Consider the following 22,838-nt stretch of genomic DNA (forward strand, 5'->3'; position numbering starts at 1 on the left):
AAGTCTTAGTTTACAAGCTTGGGCAACTCTAATTGACTTCTTGAGCTTAAAAAGAACTGGGTAAGTCGGCTTGCGTGACTGTAATTAGAAGTTCAGCTCATTAAAAGGCAAGAAAAAATCCCCCAAACTTACATCTGATGTAGCACATAGCTTACAACCAATTAGACAAAACCTCAAAGCTTTGCAACTACTAATGCTGGTACCATTTACGGTCAGGAGAAAAGAAATCAAGGCATAGAAATTACGTGAATAAAATGCAACAAGAGCCAACCTCATAAAAACAAAGAAGTCACATAATAATGGAATTTTCCATTAAAAAAGAGTACAATGGAACTGCCTAGGCACAGAACCACTAGAGCACAGAAGGTTTGCATTCAAATTAGATCTAATTGCGAACATTTACTCAAGCACATTAAAAATACTTAACATCTCAAAACAAAATAGATTAAAAAGGCCATTAAATGATTGTCATTCTGCTCAGTTAAACATCTTTTCAAAGATCAAAGAACTTCACGGGATCATGGCAGCAGGGGCCCAGATTTATACTTCTCTGTGTAGCCAAATGCATCTATTCCCTTTGACAATTACAACTAATTTACATCTTTGGATGTCTCTCTTTTTATCAAAGTCAAGCGATTAATTAAGAAGATTTAAGTACAAACCTGGAAATTATTTTATTTGTCTGGAATCATGTGAAATCAAAGAACAAAAGCTCAGGTTTAAGGAGAAGGTTGATCAAGCTGATTATAAAACACTGACTTGAATTTGTATGATTGACAACACAAAATCCTCATGTTGTATTGTGCAACTTCTCTTCAAATACATGCAAAAAGAAATCATGTAATGCCAATACATGTAGAAACACATGATATGAGACAAATTTTACTTCCTTCCTCAGTTGACTGTGTTTCTACAGGCTAGTATACACAAACCAAATGGCTTCATGACAATTAAAAAAAAGAAATCATGCTGAGCCATCGTGGATGCGCCTGTTCTTCTAGGAGAGATTACCTTGAGGGCGGGCAAGCTGAAGCCATCTGTGAGATTGTGTGCTTCCTCTTCAGACACCTGCTCTTCGCTCAGTCCCAGACCCAGCTCCTTAAAAGGGACTACACAGATGTAGCTGGTCACGTTGTCGCTCTCAGAGTTCAGCGGGTAGGTTTAGCCAGAGTTAAGGTGGGTAGCAAAGCAACTTTTGCATTAAAAACAAAAGGCATAAAAACAGCTAACAAGGTTTCTTATTTCTGGTAATTTCACAGAATCACACACATGAAAGAACACGTAATCCCTGTTTAGTTGAACCCAAATTGAACTTCTAATTGAACTTCTTCCAAACTTTCTTCATAGCACAGGTTTTAAAGGCTAAGAGAAGGATAAGACCTTGACTAAACATCCAATAATATGATAATATTAATAACACACTAAATACAATTACCTAAAAAGAGACAAATGAAAACATATTGATGAAAATCCCTGCATTCCTTTCAAGTTAGATTGCTTTAGCTTCAATTAGTAAATTCCCAACAATTAGATCATGTCAATCTCACAACAGAAATCATTACAACAGATGAGAGAGGAATACAACATTTGTGCAATTTGGAGTTTCAAAGGTAGCCTACGTTATAGGCCAAACTCGGGACAACTGCAGGAATTCTCTGCAAGTCCTGCTTGTGGAGGGACTGCTTGGAGACCTTTGCAATAACTGTTCCTTGGTATTTCAGATATTACCATGAAGAAGAGCAGCTCCCAGTTGTTATACTGTTAATCCCATACCAAAATTCCCAGACACAGTAAGGTTTCCTACAGCCAAAGCTCAATTATCTTTAACATATTTTGTGAGGATACTTGTGCTAATATTCCCATCACTTTGCTCTGTGTGTCAGCAGTGACTTTGACATTTTATGGAGTAATTAGCTAAGAAAGGTGATGGAGCATGGCTTTGATCACCATGCCTCGTTACCTAGTTTACAGAGTAGCTTAGTTAATTTAGGCCCCAATCTTGATAATTCTTAATGATATATACAGTGCTGTTCGCCTGAGAAATCTCAGTAAATATGCATTTTAACAGACCTACCTATTCACACATAAAAATATAAGTACAAGAAAAAAAGTCAAGTCTTTCAATAGCACTTTTCTGCTGCTGCTAGAATCTTAAAACCCATGTGGTAATTTTTTTACTATTTAAAAATACGTACTTTTGCAACCCTCAAACTGTGGTGAAATGCTTAAAAAATAGGAAACAAGCATAATATGACTCTAATGCCAGAGGAACAGATAAAAACAATCCATAGACTAGGCAGCATTTCTTTTAGAATAGTGATGATTTTAAGTAAACCTTATGCTGGGGAAAGAGGAGATGGGACAGTTCAAGATTTCTGTAAAGTGAGAATAAATATCTAGTCAAAAAAAACAGTAAGATTTGCTTTAAAAATAATTTATGACTTACTGTCACAAGTACACCTTTGTTTCAAAGGAAAATAAAAGAAATTGCAAAGCATTCATGAAAATACTTCTAATTTAAACTATGTTATTTTCCTCTATGTTTTGGTTTACAAACTGAATACTCTCATCTCTTGGGTCACATAAAGCCCGCTAGAAGTACTTGTCTCTTGTCCAACTAATCTCATTTCTGGGGAAGCTACAAGTTCCACCTGCTTTCACTCCCAAATTTTCCACCTGCTAAGCTCTCATAGGATTCAACTTGCTGAAGAAAATATTTATCACTTGAGTAGAAGAACAGTGCATGAAGTGAATTTTTTGTGCCTCAGGAAACGGCAATACTATGTCTCCGGGCTCTGAACAAATACATTTCTCCCCGGTTCCTCCCAGAAGTCCAGGAAGAAAGAAGCCTCTTAAGTGTCCTCCAGAAGCACGAATGCAGGTGAAAGCCTGCAATGCAATTGCAGGTTGAAGCAATGCAAATGACTCAGGAACACAACATGGTGTTGTCACCAGCTGCTGTTGTCACACGGTGGCGGCTGGGTCAGCTCTTCTAAATTAACCTGACTGCATGCCCAGCAGATGGAGCACAGGGGATGAGGATGTTAACTCCAAAAGAGATTGCAAAATCAGGTCAAAACCCTTCAGGACCAATTATCCTAGAGGTTGATAATATTCTGTGATAATCTTTCTCCTGCAACAAGTTATTTCCAAAACACAATGATCTCAAAAAGCAGTTTGAACACATGTTGATTTTCATGAAATCATGCTAAAAATCATACGGAACCTCTCAAACGGGTGGTTTGACCAAATGAGCCATTTATCCATAGTACATCTCAGCAAGGGATTCCCACCAAACTCCCATGTCTCCTGCCTTGTCCTCTTACTTCCAATCATTTTTGTTAAGAATATACATGTATTTCCTTAATGCACTTTGATCTAAACTGTAAGATGCCTCTCTTTTTATTCACATTTAGAGATTAGCTAAAAAGATGCAAGCAAATAAACTTACATAACTTAAATGTTTCTGTCTTTGAGGAAATACTTTATTCATCTGTTCAACTTATATCCCTTATAAGCTTGGAGCAAGGGAAGACAAAGCTACTTAATAAGAAACTGTCACATCCAAAATAAAATATCTGTACAATAAATATGTAACCTCTGCCAGGAGGCTCATCTTAATAAAAAGCAACAGTACTAATGTACCCACGTACACAACAATTTCATATTAGTACTTTGCTCTTCAAAAGCACATCCTCTTCTAAAGATCTAATGATGGCCTCAAAGTATTCCTAAGAAACCCAAGCTGCTCTCTCATAAAATTCTCACCCGCTGGAAGGGATGAGCAAAGCATATGATGAACTGGCTGGTCAACAGAAAACCATCTAACTGAAAAATTCTCATGCATCTTTGCTTAGACCTTCCAGAAGTGGATTTCTGATGTAGGCTTTTACAATCCAAGGACACTACAATTATATATATTTAGCTTGTATGAGGTTTTCCTGTGCAAACTCTCTCTCCCAAACGAAAAAGTGTTCTTCTAACATTTCAGGAAGCAATAACTAACCGTTTTACAGAGGAGAAGGAACAAATTTTACTAGATTCACAAGGAGCACATTTAGAAGTTTTCCCAAGCTCAGTGCACCTCAAACACACAGAATGGATTTTATATTCACTACACCATAATGAGACACCATTCAATTTAGAAATATTAGAATCACAGAATTATAGAACATTCTGAGTCGGATGGGACTCACAAGGATCACCAAGTCCAACTCCTGGCTCCACGCAGCTCCACCCAAAAATCAGAGAAGGCCTTACACTTACAACAAAATTAAAGTTGCTTGAGTTTATATGGTCAAACTCCCAGGTCCCATCTATCAAGTGAGTTGAATGGAAATGGAGTACCACACCATCTTCCATCAGCTGAGAATTAGGCTGTTAACATCATCCAGTAACACAAGCTACACATTTTTCCTCCATCCAGCTTGAGTATAATTAAATCAGTGCATAAACCATAGATTCTTATGATGCAGAACCCACAATGCTCTTAAGCATAAAAATATCAAACGACTGGCACACTGACTGACGTATTACCTCCAAGTTATTACACAGTTCAATGGAGTATAGTGCAGAGATTTGCTGCGCTACTACTGACTAGTTTGCATAACATCCTGTAAATACTCAACCTAAAATATCTAATTTCTAGCTTAAGCTTTCAACCATTGCATCCTGCTGTACCCTTATTTTCCAGATTAAAGGAGAAATGCTCTTATCTTCTGTGACTTTGAGCAATGTACTGTTCCATGTACTCTTCCTGATATGAACAACTCAGAGTAAGGATGGCAGGAGAAAACACCGAATTGTTTCTGCAAGTTCACAGCTGTCACTTCCCATGAAATGTAAAGAATCCATCTCATGAAATATTACTGGTCCACTGAATCTGACAGAAACACCTGGTATAAGCTAAAGTACAATCATATATTTTTTTCTATTTTACATGGGAACAAATTTTAATTAGGAAGATATTAATTTATTCCATTCACTGAAATGAGCTAAAAAGTGGCATACTGGCCACAAGCAAATACTAACAAACTTCTAGTCCTACTGAAGTGAGTAACAATAATGTATCAGGTTTGTGCCATTTGTATTGCCTATTTGTATTTCCATAGTAAAGCTGTTAATTAAGATTTGTAATTCTCTGTAACAACTTCCTCAGACAGATCTCCCTCTTACTCATTTGAGATATACTTTACCATTAAAGCCTAATTTGACACAAATATTTAAACAGTAGAAATAATACTGATGGGTATAAAAGCTACAGTGAATGGATTAGCACAGATCAACATATACCTTATAATTTAAGGTGTATTTAATCATTTATTTTTACCTTTCAGTCACTTATGTCTACAGTTAAGATCAATATTTAGGTCAGCAAGTTTTAAACTCAGCCCAACAGCCACCAGCTCAGCCGCTCAGGTATGTACCCGTCCTTGTCTCTCTTTAAGTTAGACGTAAAGCAAGTGCCTAAGGTTTAAAGCAGCTTCTCTTTGGCTTCCAATAGCATTAGTCTTACTGATTCAAAGTATGAATTTGAGGCTTATTTCAGAAATAATGAAATACATTAAAGTGTATGTAACAACCTACTTCAGTTACAAGTATTTCTAGTAAGTTCTGAACACATAAGAATGCTTTAAATGAAAACTTACCTTAAATTGTAGTACACCTTTTACTACATTAGTGAATTTAGTATCATTTTCTGTATTACTTTAACCATTTTATGTCATAATAGACATGTCTTTGTTCAAGAGCTATTGTCTTAAGGCAACGATTATCACCAGATGTACGATAATTCTGTCTCAGTTTTCAAGGTTCATTATAAGAAAGACAAAGATGAAGGAAAATGGGGCATTCTGCACATTATCATCCTTTTGTAGCCACTGAACCACACAGAGGACCTAGACTGTGACTGTGACTTTAATTTGATAACTAGACATCACATAAAAAATGACCTCTGGAGTCAGAGATTCACCACTGTTGTTGAATGACAAGCATCATCCCCATGGAATGATATCAACTGAATACTGTCAACCAAGGAAAGTAAACTCTAATATAGAAAATTATTTCCCATTGACACAGGCTGCAAAGCTTGGCTCTTTTCTGACTTCTTTGTTTTTGAAACATCTTATTTCAGTGTCAGAGTCTCATGAAAGAAAAGCAGACAGCAATATTAAAAGGTTGGTACAGCAGAAGAAAACATAATGGATCACATCCTCAAATGATGTCAATGGATACAACGCTGTGGAAGAAGATGAATGGTGAGCATTTATATCATGTGAAGATCCAGTTCTATTTTAATATCCATTAATTCTCATATCAAAGTGCTGTGGCCAATCAGCCAACAAATTTTCAGTGTTATCTCTCTTCCCCCATGACGAACTCTCACATTGCATGTACTGTTTATTTGCTTATGCTCTCAAGAAATTACTACTTCCTTATTTTATAAAGAACAAAATGACCCTAAAGAAAAATGTCATCTATTAAAATGGAACTAACCTTTGATCCTTAGTATATTAGCTGGGAAGACTCAAGTTTTACTGTCCTTGGGACTAGGAGGCATTTCACATATTGAATTTCTAGTGAAAAATGTTTCAAGCAAAAAAACAACCACAGTTTTTCACTTGCATAAATACAGAGATACATTTGCTCCACTACAGAGACACAAACTAATATCCAGTAAAACACTTAAAAAATATATTAAACAGTATTATGATTAATCAGGAAAAAGTTTTTTCTATTATTAATTTTAAATATATAATATTGTCCCAAATATTGAACATTTGGACTTTTTCTCTATTTTTTTCCTCAAATTTTTGTTTTTTGTTTCGTTGATTAATAGTGCTACTGGATTTATGTCTTTCATAGTGCTCAGAAAAAGCACCTTTCAAATAGAAATTCATTAGTTCATATTCAGATAACCCTAGAGAAGATTAAGTTGGGAAAATCTTCTGATTTTGCACAAAGCAGAACTTACTAAAAAGAACCATAGAAGTCAGAAGTGGGATCTCTTTTCCAGACTTTGGGTGGAAGTTGCTTTCCTTTAATTTATCAACATTCCTTTCCTTCAGTTTATTGCCTTACGCCTTTATTTAATCTCTCCAGTTCCTCGTTCTCTTTGCTGTAGGCCACATTTGTGCTAACGACACGATGATGGACAAGAGCATTAAAGTTGTCACAACTGGCAGGTGCGAATGCTTTTGACGTGAAGGCATCTTTGGCCCCTCCAGTGTAAACGTTCTATTTAATTGCACAAGGCAGTGCAATCTATGTGAAAGATGCTCCTTGCCATCAACGCCCATATAGTACACGGAGCATTTTCAGGCATTCATGATATGCAGGGAAAACTACAAATTAAGACAACTGGAAACTACCTTAAAACTGCTCTTAATTATTTTGGTGGGGAGGAGGAATCATTTACCCACCTTCCTCACATTTAAATTCCCTGCTTTCAGTTTACAAGCACTGCTGATTTGACCAAGTCTGCATCTTAACTCTTTTTTCCACTCTGCCACTCTTTTTTCCACTATGTTCAGCACGTATAATGCTTCTAAAGAATGTTTATCTTTCCATTTGTCAAAGAACTATATAAACATGCAGTTTAAATATATTTTTCACCATTTATTTTTGCTGGTCTTCCTACCCGATAGCTACATGATAATTTGGCATAATGTAACTTCCATCTCAAAGACCTTTCAAAAACAGATGCAAATGTCAAATAATCCAAAGGAAACAAGAGACTTTCTTCTCTTGTGTTCCTTAATTTAAAAGCCATTCCAAGAAGCTTAGCAGTTAGAAAACCAGTGGACTGTCTAATTCACACCAATGTTCCTTGCACCTGTAACCTCCACAGTCAAAGCAACATACATTTTCATAGCAACTACTAGATTTCCTTTCTTCGTGCTGGAGGATATTTGTGAAGGCCATGTCCACCGATCCCATTTTCAAATCCCTCCCTGTGCTTTTAGAAACAATTCTTGATTAATGCCAAGCTAGGTACCAGTTGCCTGTACCAACGTGTTTGAACTAGTCAATTTTTTTTTTCCTTTATGTTGCCAGTACACCTTAATCCTCAGTGCTAAGAGTTAAGCCTCGAGCTGAGAATGAGGATGCCTACATGAGTTATTACTTTGCAAATAAACACTTATTTCCTTCAGAGTGAATGCATGCTCTCACAGCTTTGTGTGTGCCTGTGTCACATGCTATTATTCAATATTAATCAAGGATGTTTCAGGAAGGCAAAACAAGTTATTTGTCATGACAGATTTTCAACAATTGCATTACCAGCAGCTTTTTTTTTTCCCTACATGAAGTTTCTCAGATAAGAGACATGTCTGCTTTATTTTTTGCTAAAATAGAGGGTGAAGGCATTGTTATTTCCTATGTAGTGCAATAGACATAGTAAAACAGTCTTGAAATGCTAGCACCATTAAAGAAAGTATACAACTCACTGAGGAAATGTAGATGCTGCTTCACAAAGTCAAATCTGAACCAAGTGTTCTAGTTTGGTTCAGGGTAGGAACTCCTCACTCTTAAACGTGCCCTTTGGCTAATTATTGTAATGAGAGTTTTCACCCAGCTTGTCTGAAACAGAAGATCAACTTATCTTTGAACATGGGGACAATGAGCGAATGGGCTCATCAGTCAGAGGAAAGGTTATTTTCGTGCAAGGGAAAATGATAGCTAAAAATAATTAAAAAACGAAATCCCAAAGGACTCTGAAGTACTTCAGTACTTGCACCAGAGGCATGGGCATCAATAATTAGAACAATGTTTTCAGTACATAGGATTTTATCTCACATTGCACAGTGCAAAAAAAAAAAAAAAAGAAAAAATTAAGATTGTTCCAAACCAAGCATAAGCCCAAATTTACTATGCTACCTTTCCTTTATTTCATTTAGATATGTAATTACATTGTATGTTTCTAGACATGCCAACTCTAAACATTGGCACAACCACAGGTGGACAACGTTAATGGAATAATTGAACTTTTTTTTTTGGTGTGTTGTTTTTTACAAAAAGGATATTTTTTCAGCATGTATAGAGTAGCCAGTCTTGAAGCTCGAAAGTTGGCTCTGACAGATCGATAAACAGCTTTCCGGAGACCAATAAGATGTTGACTAGGATGTTGTCCAGCTTTATTAAATGGGCAAGCGGCACTGACCCTGTCAAGCAAACTTGAAAAGTAAAATGTGATACAACTGTACAGATGTCCTAAAGTATTTTTAAAGACAGTACATCAATTTTCTTATTCCATTACTTAGAAACCTTTTCAAATTGCTCAGTAGCTATGACAGCAAAAGAAAATAAAAAAAATCTGTCATATCAATGACTTATTTAACCAAAATCTTAAAATAAGCAGATAGGACTCCTCACTAGGCAGCCTGATTCCATTCTCATCTGAGCCATGGTAAAACTCCTGAGGACATTTGTCTTCTCCAAAGTGTTCAAAATGAATATACTAAACGTAAGCAGGCCACAACATTATTTCTGATACAAAACTGTTACATGCCCAGTATAAGTTTTGGAAATTTTAACATGCAGATATTTAACATACACCTCTTTATACACAAATTTGCTCTTTAAACTATTTTTGCAGAAAAAATGTGCTACTATTTTTTGTTTTCCATGTAAAAAACTATTTTCTTTCAAGCCATCCCTGCAGAATTCTTCTCTAGGTCAACAGAAATATTATTTAAGTGGGGAACTAGCTTTTACCAATTGTGCAATGAATGACAGCAGTGTTTTGTGGAAGCCAAGACAGGTAAACACATGAAATATATATAATTAAATCAGCAAATTTGAAAATACGATTTGGTATTCATATATTCAGGTGAATATACAATTTAAAAGAAACTATGACACTTACTTATTTGACTATACTTCAAAATAGCTCTAGAATTGTAGGAAATTGCCTAATCTGGAAATAAACTGAATTGTGAATTGCATAAACATTAAGTGTGTTCATGTAACACTAAGCTGTAGATAAAGGAAAAAGATATTAGTTACTTCTGTTCATGCACAGTCTTGATGCCAAACCTATGACTGCAATACTGAAAATAGTGGACAGTTCACCCTCTCTACCTTCTGGCACTGTTTTTACTAGAACCAGCTTAGAAATGGACACAGTGTGGTCAGTAAGTGACGAATTGTTTGGGGACTGGAGCCTGCTTCTGCTCTCACCTTGCTCAGATTGCTCAGGCAACAAGGTAATTTCACATCTTCAGTCACATAAAAGGGAATAGCATAGTGGGTACCTGGAAAGACGAGCATGCTCATGCACTGGTAACTATTTTATCTAGCTTATTTCCATCTTAACAAACAGAGAGAGAAATATAGAGGAAAAAATAGCTGTGGAAAACAACGTAAGGCTGAATCTGCAGACCCGGGTTTCCTATAGCACAGTTTAGCTAAGTACAGCTAGCCAAAATCTGGACTCAATCTTATTTAACCGTCAGCTTCAGTATCCTTCCATTCATGACACAGTTAACTGCACAGTCCAGACTCCGCTAAGCTAGCAGTATATTCAAACAGCAGCATACGCATCATGGAATGGGTGCTGTGCTACCTGCTTGAAAAACCCATTCTTTCCAAGATGTAAAACAACATACTCATTAACTTTTCAGGTGTAACCATTTCTACTGCCGTAAGATTTTCCCTGAACAAGCATCAAGACTTTGACAAGGTTACCACTGGTGAACATACCAAACGGAGTTCTTCTAAGATTTGTTGTAACGAAATTCAGGAAAAGAAGAAAGGAGAGCTAGTTTTTTTGGATCATACATGAAGCATTTTGTCAAGCAAACAACTTCATGGTGCTCTGTGCAGCAGCATCTCTTACATATATGGATGCAGAAAAGGACACTCTGGAGTTCGAACTTCATCCAAACTAAAACAAACCCAAACCTCTGTGACTCTGACTTCTTCATACTGGACAATTATTCCAATGAGATTGCTGACACAGGCTGACTTCTCCCACTCATCCATACTCCATCTTTTGAAAAGCTTGCCAGAGTTTTAAGTAAAGGGGCTGAGATCAAGCACCAGCTTAAAGACCAGTCTGGTTTTTGTTAATCTGTTATCTAAGATATGTAGTAAAAGAACAAGGCACCAGCAATTTTGACACTGACCACAAGTTCGTTTGCTTAAACTTAGGAAAAAATCCAAATGTTTTCTCATCTGTAATTTGGACAAGCCCTAACAATAATTTCTTTTAAGAACCCATTTGCAAAGATAAGACTGCCTATTGCTTAACTATATGTTTCTTCAGAAAATAAAACGAAAAAAAACATAGCTAGGCAGACTGAAGATGTGCTTATGCATTCCAAAGGGAGAATAAAACAAGTATGCTTCTACAAAGCATACTGAAAGCATCTCAAGCTCGAAAATTAATTCAAAATGCAAAGTCTACAGTTTCAATCTTGCATGTACCAACATGTACCTGAGAACAGAGCAGCTGGTCTAGCAGGAACAAACAACTTTGTGGTGCACAGAACTTTTTATTGGTTTTAGAAAAAGTCAGATGGATTTTAGTTGCTGGCATTTCCCACCTACTTTAACCTTATGTCTAACTGACACAGGCACATTTCTAGCAATAGGTTGCTACCACAGAAAAGGATAGCTGGCTGAGAACAGGTCTGTTGGTTTTGGGGTCATTGCACACACTGAACACGTGCTATGTCCTTTCACACAGAAAAAAAAAATAAATAACCCAAATAGTTAAATTACCTAAAGAGTTAAATAACTAGGAAAACCTTCATAACTTAAGTGGACAGGAGGCAAATTCAAGAGGAAATTAAGACTCTAAACGTCTTAACAATTGTATGCAAGAATGGAAAGGTATTGCAATTTTTTTTTTTTTAGGTGGGAAATGACCTCTGGATAGTCTTTGCTGATTGCTGGTTCTCATTACTTCAGACTGTTCTTTGATAATTTTCATGTAATCTTGTTTTCTAAAAGAAGAATGATTAATTGCATATTTACATGGACTTGATCATTTAAAGTACAAAAAACCCTTAAGCAAACAGCCTCTCAAATAATCCCCCCAAATGGCTAATTAAATTGGTGCAAGGTACTTAATATATTTCATGGCCAGCACTGCAAGAGACTTTCAAAGTCATAGATGCCCAGTTCAGATTTGTGACACTTCATTCTCCTTCAGAATGAATAGTTTTAACAATGGGTAGTTAGAATTCATACTTTTATGTTGGTGAACATAACTGTAATTATACTATTTAATGCAAATGAAAAGTTTTCAGTAATATGCTTTCCGGCAATTTCACTTGTGAAAGTGTTCTAGGAGACAGTGCAATGAGACTATTTTTAAACAACATATGGCTTGAATGGATCAATTTATTAAAGTGAAATGTGGACTCACAGGGTAAATCCTCTGGAAATTACTTCAGTCTCTTGAATGAGTCGTAGAGCTTTTCTCACAAGATTAGTAAAAGCTCGACTATTTGCCACTGTTTCTTCCAGCTGGACACAGTATTTTCGCAGGGACATTTGCAGCTTGGCTGTCCTCCATGTGCCCCACACTCGAAAGATTGCATACACAAGCAGAACTAGTCCCCACGGCAGCCACGATGATTCCTTCCACCATGAAGGAAGCATAAGCAGTGCACTTACAAAGGCAAGCAACAGCGAGACATCCCTGCAAACAGAGAAAGTAATATCAGCCGTAGATTCCTGAGGCCAAACAGGTGGGAAGTACATGTAGGTTTCTTAAGCAAGCTGTAAACACCAAAAAAGCCAGCTTTTTCGTGGTATGAGTAGACGAGTAATTTACCACTCTGAAAGGTCAGTTTATCTTACACACATGACTTAAAAACAACCACACAACCAAAAAACTGACTACTCAGCATTATAAGCCTGGGTGGGTAGGAACAGGAATATCTGTATTTCCAGGTTCAAAAGTGCAGTAGGAAAGGGCATGCTTTTTTTTTTTTTTTTTTTTTTTTTGGTAACAAAACCCTCAAGTAATACCAGCTTTATTTTTTCCAGTTTCTGACTTATTTAACTTGGACACCAACAGACCACTAGTTTTTAACACGTTTTTATAAAATGGCTTGAATAATCATTTTAAAAGATTTGGCAGCTTTTGAAAATCCTTAAAAACCAGAGTCACTAGTATCTCATTTCAGTTATTTCTCAAGGACATTTTCAAATCCTCTGTTATTTTCACCTAGAAAAATTCTACAGAAAAGTGACTCTTAGAATATAAAGTGTCTCATATGTAGTATTATAGTTGCAGTTTTGTAAAATTATGACAGTCTTCACAGAGATGGATGGGATATGGGCATGGAGACTTCAATTTTTTCCAGAGTTTTTAAAAGAAAAAATATTGGTTTTCCCCTTGAAAGCTTTTCAGAAATTTTCTGAATTTCAGAAATTTTTTAAGTGTTCTTTATAATCTGAACAGTTAACGAAACAATGAATAGTGTTAGGACCAAGACAAACCACCGGAGTAAGGTGCTTTAAAAGTTCTTGTTTGACAGGGAACATCAGTAATGACATAATACATCTTAATAATTCCATCTATTTTCCTAACATATGGATGAAAACATACCACTTGCTTGTGTCATGAGAGATTGTTACCTCCTGATTCCCACCCATTTCTGAGTGACCCTTTCAGACTACCCATCATTCTTGTTATTTTTCAAATACAGGTGCTAGGTGTTTAGACATTGCTGCAGCTAGCTCCTTCAGCATTCTAGGGTGAATTTCACCAGCCTCTTCTAACCTGAATGCATTGTATTTAAATATTCTGTAGTCTGTTCTAGTATTCTACAGCTAATTCTAATTGCCCCCCATACAATTAAAGTGCTTCATAAAGACCGCAGTGAAAGACACACTTTCCAATTCAGTCTACACAATCATGTCTCATTTCTCAAAATCATCACTGTATAGCTTTAGAAATTGATGAGTTCAGCCATGTTACTTTTTCCTCATGGCAAGTTTGCAAGTATCCATTTATGTTTATGTAGCTATCTCAGATTAAAACTCACTCTTTCAATAAAATGCCTGAGGCAAAAATATGCTTATCTATGAATGTGGGGACTAGTGGACTCAAAGACCTGAGGAAAAAAACAAACACAAAACCAATTACTATATTGCTACATTTTATGTAAAGAACACACAACGTATTTTTTTTCGGTTTAACAGTGAATACAGTTGTAGGTACTCTCTGTACAATACCAAATATTAGGAGTTGCTAGGGAGCGTAGTGTTGGAAGCCGTCCATGTTCCTGTTGCTTACACTGCCCCGCAGACAGGATACTCGGGTCAAGGAACTCAATCAGTTCCACATCCTCCTGCAGCAGAACTTCCTGTTGCAGGATGGTACGGAGTGTGTCAAATCGAAATCCGACATCCTTACCACAAACGGGCAGGAGAAAAAAACAGGTATTAGTAAAGAACATGCAAACTCTTAAAATTAAGTTATTAGAACAAGGAAAATACCCAGACACTCCACACTTCACTGACAGCTCTCTCTTCCTGAAGATTACAAAAATATTTCAGATATATCAGCAGTAGACTCCTCACTTTTTTTAAGCTTGTTAAAATTTAAAAATTCATTTACTACCTAACAATTCAGCCTTGCAGGGTGTATTGCTCTGATCCTAGACAGTAACAATATTTGGTAAAATGCTACAAGTTATGCCAATACATTTGCAAAAGGATTGGAAAGGTATCATATCTATTAGAAGATCTTCAATAAAACAGAAAATTTTTTTGTCATGACATAATTTAGGTCATTAACAAAACAAATAAATTATAAAAGGAGAGATTACGGCTCAGTCAACAAAAAGTCACCTGTGGACATTTAATAGGGTCAGTGTGCTGGACTCAATGCTGCTTTGACCCAACCAAAGCTGTGAGTCCTCTCCTGCAGGATTCTGTGACCCAAGAGAGCTCAATCCAAACATGAAACAGTGTGGGCCTCTGGAGATTTCACACTTATGGAACTTCAGGCAAACTTCAGGGAGTTACTTAGTCATGGATGTGATACTATGATAAACGTCTGCTATTTTTCCCCTACTGTAACAGCGCTTCAAGGCAATATGCAGATCTTGAAGACATATAAATAAATCAGAGAAGACCCCCTGAAATATTAATCTGCATATTGCACCAAGCTATAATTACAGAACACTTCATTTTGAGAGTGTTCTAACAAAACCCCAAAATGAGCATGTGCATCTTTGCATCTAACTAGCCTGAAGGACGTAGAGTATTTTTGTAAAACCCTCTAATAAAAGCTTTTAACAGAAGTTTGAAATTTCACAGTACAGAGATTATTTATGAAACTTTAGCTAGTCAAATGTTTAATTCCATACATTGATGTTACTCCAGATAACTTGCATTCTACATTTAGTAAAAAACATTGTTTCAGAGCTGTGTTCAAGAGGAAACTCTGCCCTTCTCCAACACATCCTGTGTCACTTCGGTACCCTGCTGTAGAATGCAGCAGGAGAAACATGCTTTTCACATTCTTCAGTTGTGTCTCCCTCTCAAGAAATTAAAGCTAAAGAAAGCTTTGAAGATAATACCTTTGATTCACAGAGAAACAGAGAGAAAGAAAAAAGATAACCCAAGATCAGTAATGATAGGTTTCAGAGGAAATTTTGTCTTCTTGAAATAAGGGAGAAGTAATAGCAATTGGACTCACTAGAATTCTCTTAGAAATCCCTACCTTACCAGCCCCCCAACTACATATAAAGGCATTGTCTTTATATCAGAGTAGAAAAAATTTAAACTTCTAACTTTTAGAACTTTCTGGAACAGTCTAAAATGTCTTTTTCAAGCAAGACTAGGAACCTGAAACAGCTGGATGCTAATTAAAGCAGATCTCGACCAACCCCAGGCTAGAGACTGAATTGGCTAGAACGTGGTGCTGCAGAGAACAGGTCTAACACAGCATAAAACTATTTTTACCTAACTGGGGTAGAACTATCACCCTTCAGTTCTACCCCACACATGCTGCCTTGGGCTCTAAAAGTTCCTTGTATGTTCTAGGAGTAGGACAATAAAACTTCAGGTGAGGCAGGTGGAGATGGACACCCAATCTGATTCTGAAGTGTGGGCATACAGGTAATGCAGAGCCTGCTCTTGCCTCTTCAACAGACAGACTGCTACAAAGATGTCATCTGCTAATGCACGACATTGTTTTGAAGCATTATAATGGTGTTGCCTTAGCTTGCTTTGCTTTTCCCAAATGGAAAAGCACTGTGGAAAGTGCAGAGACATAATACATAACCCAGGATAGGTCCAGGGGTGGTAGAGCTGCAGAAGCAGGTGCTATGCCTGAGCTAACAAGGTGAAAAAGGTGGTGAAGCAACAATCAGATGAAGCTCTAGAGCCTTCCGTCTAAAGCTGTGTCTGCAAGTCACTGGACTGCCACTTGGGGACTTTCTGTCTCTGCAGTACCTTCCACTGAATGGGGTAGATACAATGTAGATTAACAACTTTTAGCTTTCAAGAATTTCTTTAATTTCTCATAATCTCTTCCATGTTTTGAATATCTTCAAGCTAACTACTGATATTTTTTCTTTTTGGGCTGTGACCAACTTGCCCGGCACCCTGACTCTGAAAACTAGAAGCAATATTACCAAAAGAGTAAGTAAAACACTTAGAACATTAAAAAAAAAAAAAAAAAAAAAAAAAAAAAAGAGAGAGAGACTAAAGATGGTGCTTGGAGGAGAAGGTACAAAGGAGGCAAAGTGCTGTGGATTAGGAAAGAAAATTTAAAAAATAAAAAAAAGTAATCACTTACCAGTCTGTGAAGTATGTCATCATCTTTCTTATATTGTGGAAAAGGAAACCAACTTCTGAAGAACTCAACTAGTTTTGACAGGATGCCTTGCTGAAGGGAACAGAAATTATTTCATTAAAAAAAAAAAGAAGAAAGAAAAAAAATAAATAACAGACAGACAATTCTTTTATTTGTGCATCTGCTTTCCTTGTTAACTCAAACACACGTACCTGTAAGGAAGTTTCGCTTATTCTATTTGGCCTAACTTCAGAGTATGCTAAGGGAACATCTGCTTCCGCTCAGTTTGCCTGTACACAAGGCTGTGAAATAAAGCTTCATTAACCCCACCTATTCAGAGTGTGATGGATTGTTATGCTATAATGTTAAAAATAAATCCAGCTAGAATTTGTTTGATCTCAGGTTGGCAGCTACTGCATCAACGTGAAAGATTTTATCTCTTCTTAAGCATAACAAAAAAGCAGTGAAGTTAAATGGCTGACAGACTGAACAGAAGGAAAAGACTGGGAGAGGAACAACCTCTCCTTGGAGGACCACCACAGCTTGAGGACAAGACTCTGAAGGACGAGTGAACAGAGACAGGGAAGAGTGATGGCAGGAAAAGGAACCGTGTCAGAAGCGCACTGTCACGGCAGCACTTGCAGTCAGATACTTCTCTCTCCACGCTGCTTCCCATGCAACCTAAACCCACACTTTGATCTGAGCTGCAAACCTAACTTTGAACATCGCTAATTAGAGGGACTTGCTGTCATCACACGTTTTACTCACATATCCTCCTAAAAGACGATGCATGAAAGATCATAATTAAGTAGATGCATGATTTTGCTTCACTCGGCAGTCATTTCATGGAAAAGGCAGAGTTTTTGACAGACATTGTACAGCCACTTTCCTCAGACTGCATTGACAGGAAGTATTTTTCAAAGGATTTACTTACATCTATTTAATGAATTCTGGGGCCCTACCTCTTAATCTTCAAACTGCTGAGACACATTACCATTAACTGAAATATATACCTGAATTTATAAAGGATGTTAAAATTGAATCATCTTCTTCCTTTTCTCTCACTCTCTTTTTTGAGAAAAAGAAGTGTAAAATTGAAATTTACTACATGCAGCTGAAAGGTTGCTCTTCCCCTGAGGAACTGGTGCTGAGCTTCTGGCCTCTGGGTTTCCAGGTACAAACTGTTCCAATACAAGCTACAGAAATGCTCCCTTGCTTCTCAAAGCTGCTTGAGAAGAGCAACACAAATTTCTCCAATAAGCTCCTAACTCTATGGTTGGGAAAGGAAGAGTAAAACCAAACACACCTATTGAGCTGTGTGGTTAGCCCTGTGATTAGTCGGACCAGCAAGTGGAGGCAGGGCAGCCAGACCCATCAGTGTAACAGCCCTTTGAGAGGCTGCACAGCAGAAGTTTGATGCACAGTCAGGGCAGAAGGGCTTTGAACAACACCAGAAATTGTCCTTGTAAAGCCTTTATGCTTCACAGAGCATTAGGTAACCCAACTCAAGTTTTTCTTTGCATGTGCTTCATCTTCCTGTAGACAATTAGAGTTACAGACCTATGCAAACTGATAACATGGGCCCCGTAACGATACTTCTGCCCAGTACACAGGTATCGCTGTGGCTTGGTAAGAGGGGCTGTCCCAGCAATCCGCATGTTTCAGCCTACAGGATAATACAGATGAGGTTGTGAAGCACATTAGAGAATATGCTTTCACGTGCAATATTGGACAAGCTATCAAACAATAAGAGGGCCTGTTTCTACACTATTTTCTATCATTACTATCAGTAGTGCTGGTAAAAGCAAGATTCACCCCTGCTGTATGGGCAAAGATTCTGAAGTTGCTCAAGGACACTGACGTCTGAAGAGGAGAAGGGTCACAAACTGCAGCAGTAGATTATCTTCCAAGGAAGCGTTTCTTGTAAAGTGGTGCAAAACAAAATGATCTGACTACAATTTGTGGAATCAACAGAAGTCCTTGCCCTACATTTGAGTTCAGACAAAGTATTCGTCTCAGTACAGTGAAGTGTAAAAGAAGTTGATCATTTACTGTTTACAGTGATGCCTCTTGGAGCCTATCATTTGCAGCTGCTTAGCCTTCTCAAGTTCTTTAGTTTTTAGCATAAGAATTTAAATCTGTATCAAAGACAGCTTTAAAATGCTACCAGCTGACTAAGCCTGATTATGAAAGCATTGAAAAAAGGCAGACTAATGTGCTATGTAAGTAATTGTTTGGTCAATTTGTTATGTTTTCGTTTAAAAATAAAAAGTATGAGCTTGCATAAATGCTCACCAGGCATGTCAGTGCTTGAAAACACAAAACAAGACATCCCACTGTCTTGGGCTGTGACCCAGTAGAGTGCAGTAACACATTCAATTATTCAGATCCTTGGAGTAGTGTCTCACAGCCTGCACTCCCATTGGGAGTGTTACTGACAAGTAAAACAACTTTCATCAACACACAAGTCGAGTCATGTTGTCACTGCTTCTGGAGTATCACTTTTACAGCTTTAGAACACAAGTCAGTCAAATGAATCCTCTTAATAAGCTTACTAAATAACTATAATTATTATATTTAATTATGATTATAATAATTATTAATTAACAGAATTAAGCTTAATAATAAAGATATATAATGCCTAACATTAATAGAAAATAGCACAGGACACAAACATTTTAGGTACATTCATTTGAACCTAAAATAAAATACTTAAGAATGTTTCTCTTCTGCACAGGTTGAACTCAAAATGGCAAATCAGCAGGTATCTGAAATACCATCAGTCACGTTGGCACCTTTCAGTTCTGTGCACTTCAGAAAGATGCCAGTACAAAGTATTACTGAGGATAGCCTCAGCACAATCCTAAGTATCTGCCTCCAGCACCAGTCTTGTTCTAGTGATGAATTATTACCACATCTGAGCTGGGATGAGGTGTGACAGTAAAATCAAGTTAGACACTCAGATATGCACAGCAGCCTAGGAAAATGAGTGAGAAAGAAAAAATATAAATGCAAAGAAATCCACTCCTTGAAGATCAAGCAGAATTACACAAATAATTCTGGATTTAATTCCAGAAAACAGGTCTAGGAGCTCTTTCAAACAGTACCCTTGAGTATCAAGTCCTTGTGAGATGAGAATGTTAGCTGTAACTCTATCCAGAGATCAGTACAGCTAGGAGCACTGAACCTGTAATTACCATGCTAAATCACATCTCTACACTCCCTCAGCCCTCAGCACACACTCTTGAAGCACCTCTCTTCAGCTTTTCTGCTCAATGTTCATTAAGACCATGCTCTCATTAAGAAAACAAAACAAAAATAACCAACCAACCAAAAAACTAATTAAGATGTGCTTCAGGTTCAGCTGCTGCCTTTATCGTTCATTAAGCCTGAACAACACGCTCTGCTTGGCGGGAGAGCAAAACACAGCAGCAATGTTTGTAGCAGTTCTGAGGAACCTCTTTATCTTCCAGATTTGTTTTTCCAGTCCATGAAGATCCCAAACGAGATCTTTGCCTTGCCAAAATACGTCACAAGATTGTATCTGCGCAGGGTTCCTACTTGACTGAATATAAGAGGAGTAAACAACTGCAACTCAAAGACAAAGCTATACTGCAACTTTCCTAAAGTGAGTCTTCCACCATAAGCCAGTAGACAGCCTAGAAAAAAATAGTATTTTACTTTTCTCTTCAGAAACATATTTGTCTCCTTTTCTAGCCAGAACAAATCCTATATCTACTAGAATGGGATGAAATTGGAAAAATAAAGCAGAATCGGATGTTCCCTTAAAGAGCTAAGCAACCACCTTTTTGAAAAAAATGAGTATCATTTTAGAAGCCAAGTTGTTTCGGATCCAGTAGAAAACTTAGAGTGATAGATGGACCATGATAACCTAAGAAAGCCAGAACTCTCTTTGTAAAATGTAGTCCAGAGCAGGTGTGTAAACATTAAAATATCTTTTAAATTAATGAAGTGTTTGAGGCATTTGTAAACTTACTTTTCAAAACAGAAGGAAAACGATACATACATACCAGGCATCACTCAACATGGATCATCATCTACTCCCTGTGATTATGTTATTTGCATTACACTAAGCCTCAGCTAAAATCGTTTTACATTAGGACTTTGGGTAGGTACATATTCAGAACTTGGAAACCATTTGTTTCCCAGACATTTTATAATTTCATCAAACTAGATCAGCAAAGGGTGAGAGAAGGGAAGTGATAATAGTCCAATGTGAAAATGAGGAAATGATTGCATGGGAATTTCAAAGATTTGCCTATACCTCTTACAGAAGTTTTAACAAATTCTCAGATCCTCCTTAATCCAGTCTACTTCTTTAAACATGTGGCCAGCTGTCTCTCCCCCATTCTCTTTCCTTTTGAGATACCTTACCAAAATGACACGCGAACAGAAATCAAAGGACAAAACCAGACTTTCTGACATTAGGTTACAAAAGTGTTACTGTTCCCAAACTACTACTTGATCAACAGCAGGAAGAGCCAATAGCATTTTCTCATTACAAATTACACACAGGTTTCTTCCTTTTTCCCACCCCATATCCTTGTCTAGACTGAGATGAGACAGTGTGAATGTCATGCTAGTGTTTGTAAGACGTGCAGCCCATTTTCACACAACCTCTGGTGACGCAATACCAGAGGGCTTCCTCCCAAAGCAATAGAATTAACAGTAAGATGCTTGAGAGGATTGGAAGGGGAAAAACAGAACACTTATGACTTTTAAAAGCAGTGTATCTTCATGCTTTTAAGTTTCTTATCCCCTCAGCACTTTTGTATTAAATTCAGAAGAAATTATATACATGAACACAGCATCATACTGCTTTACTGATTTCTACAAAAGTGAATAGTCAAAATAAAGTAATGCAGCTAACAAATGGTACTCCAGGCATTACATCATAGTAACAAACAAATAATCCATCAATGAAATATGTCACCCTGATTTTCAAATAACATCTGTTTAATTAAAGCCTTCCTGGACTAAGCCAGAATAGGTATGTTCAATGTAAATGTAAAGGTAGTGGACATATAATTTCCAGGAATTTTTTTCAAGCTAGTTTAAATCAAATTTTGAGTTTAAGCCTGAATTAGATTAAGCCTTGCTTCATGAACACTGATAGAAGCAACCATTGTTACTAATGTACTAGATATCCACATCAATAGTAATTAGAAGTCAATTTATCCATTACATTAAAAAAAAAAAAATCTTGCATTAGTGAAACCATTCAATGAAGTGGGAGATGCTGCATCCCCTTCCCAGCTCCAGTTCACAGGCTAGACACTTAGTGGTACTCACAGGTCTGCTCAACGGATTGTGCACCCCGTACCTCATCTACTTGGCCATCCTTCATCAGAGGATGGGGCACGAAAGAAGGGAGACATGGTACACTTCCTCGGGACTACCTGTCTTAGAAATCGGGTTTCAAGGATGTGAAGCAAAGTATGTAGTGCACCTGGCCCACCGGGTAAACACAAACCATGATCAATCTATCCATGAAAAAAGGCTCCAACAGGAGTGAAGACCAAAATAAAATGTTTCCTGTTTTACTACCCTGCCCTTTCAGAATAATGAGTATGTGAGGAAGGTTATATAGTCTATGCAGATAGTAGTAAAATGGATATCGTTATACGAAAATAGGATACACCAACACTTCTCAGAATACTGCTAGATGAATAAGCTTCACACTGAAGCTTCTAAATTTCCACTTCTAAGACTGTACATGCCAGTCCTTGCAAGTATACCATACTTTATAAACAGTTTGATAACTACACATTCTTTCCCCAGATCAGGAAAAAAAACATTATCCACATCAACTCACACACTTCTGAATCCTACCCCACCTAACACCCCACACAGAGCAGAACAGATTAAAAAACCCATGATAGAAAAATGCATCTGACCTAAAACAAAGGTGGAGCATGGAGGACATGTTCAAAACTGATTTGTTGTTGTTAAAATAAATCCTAACAAATTGTGAATATTATTTGGCTAATTCCTTGAAGCATCTTGAGAACTATTTGAAACAAGATCCTAAGAAAAGTGTCAGCTCACCTCA

General features: G+C 37.2%; 1 protein-coding gene across 6 annotated transcripts in view; it reads right to left on the reverse strand.

The window, feature by feature from the left end:
- Positions 1 to 22,838, reverse strand: part of VEZT (vezatin, adherens junctions transmembrane protein) — a 57,903-nt gene that overhangs the window by 15,084 nt on the left and 19,981 nt on the right. For 2 of the 6 annotated variants that reach the window (XM_038167915.2, XM_038167989.2), the window contains exons 3-7: positions 16,769 to 16,854; positions 14,194 to 14,369; positions 12,374 to 12,649; positions 9,024 to 9,173; positions 1,012 to 1,159 (exon numbers count right to left, since the gene is read on the reverse strand). In XM_038167915.2, the coding sequence (XP_038023843.2) occupies positions 1,012 to 1,159; positions 9,024 to 9,173; positions 12,374 to 12,649; positions 14,194 to 14,369; positions 16,769 to 16,854 (836 nt within the window). Of the gene's footprint in view, positions 1 to 1,011; positions 1,160 to 9,023; positions 9,174 to 12,373; positions 12,650 to 14,193; positions 14,370 to 16,768; positions 16,859 to 22,838 lie in introns of all 6 variants that reach the window. The other 4 variants (XM_038167858.2, XM_038168103.2, XM_038167783.2 and 1 more) reach the window with 2 other exon arrangements.

Source organism: Anas platyrhynchos, chromosome 1 (assembly GCF_047663525.1).
Source record: "Anas platyrhynchos isolate ZD024472 breed Pekin duck chromosome 1, IASCAAS_PekinDuck_T2T, whole genome shotgun sequence".
In the NCBI taxonomy this organism is placed as follows: Eukaryota; Metazoa; Chordata; class Aves; order Anseriformes; family Anatidae; genus Anas; species Anas platyrhynchos.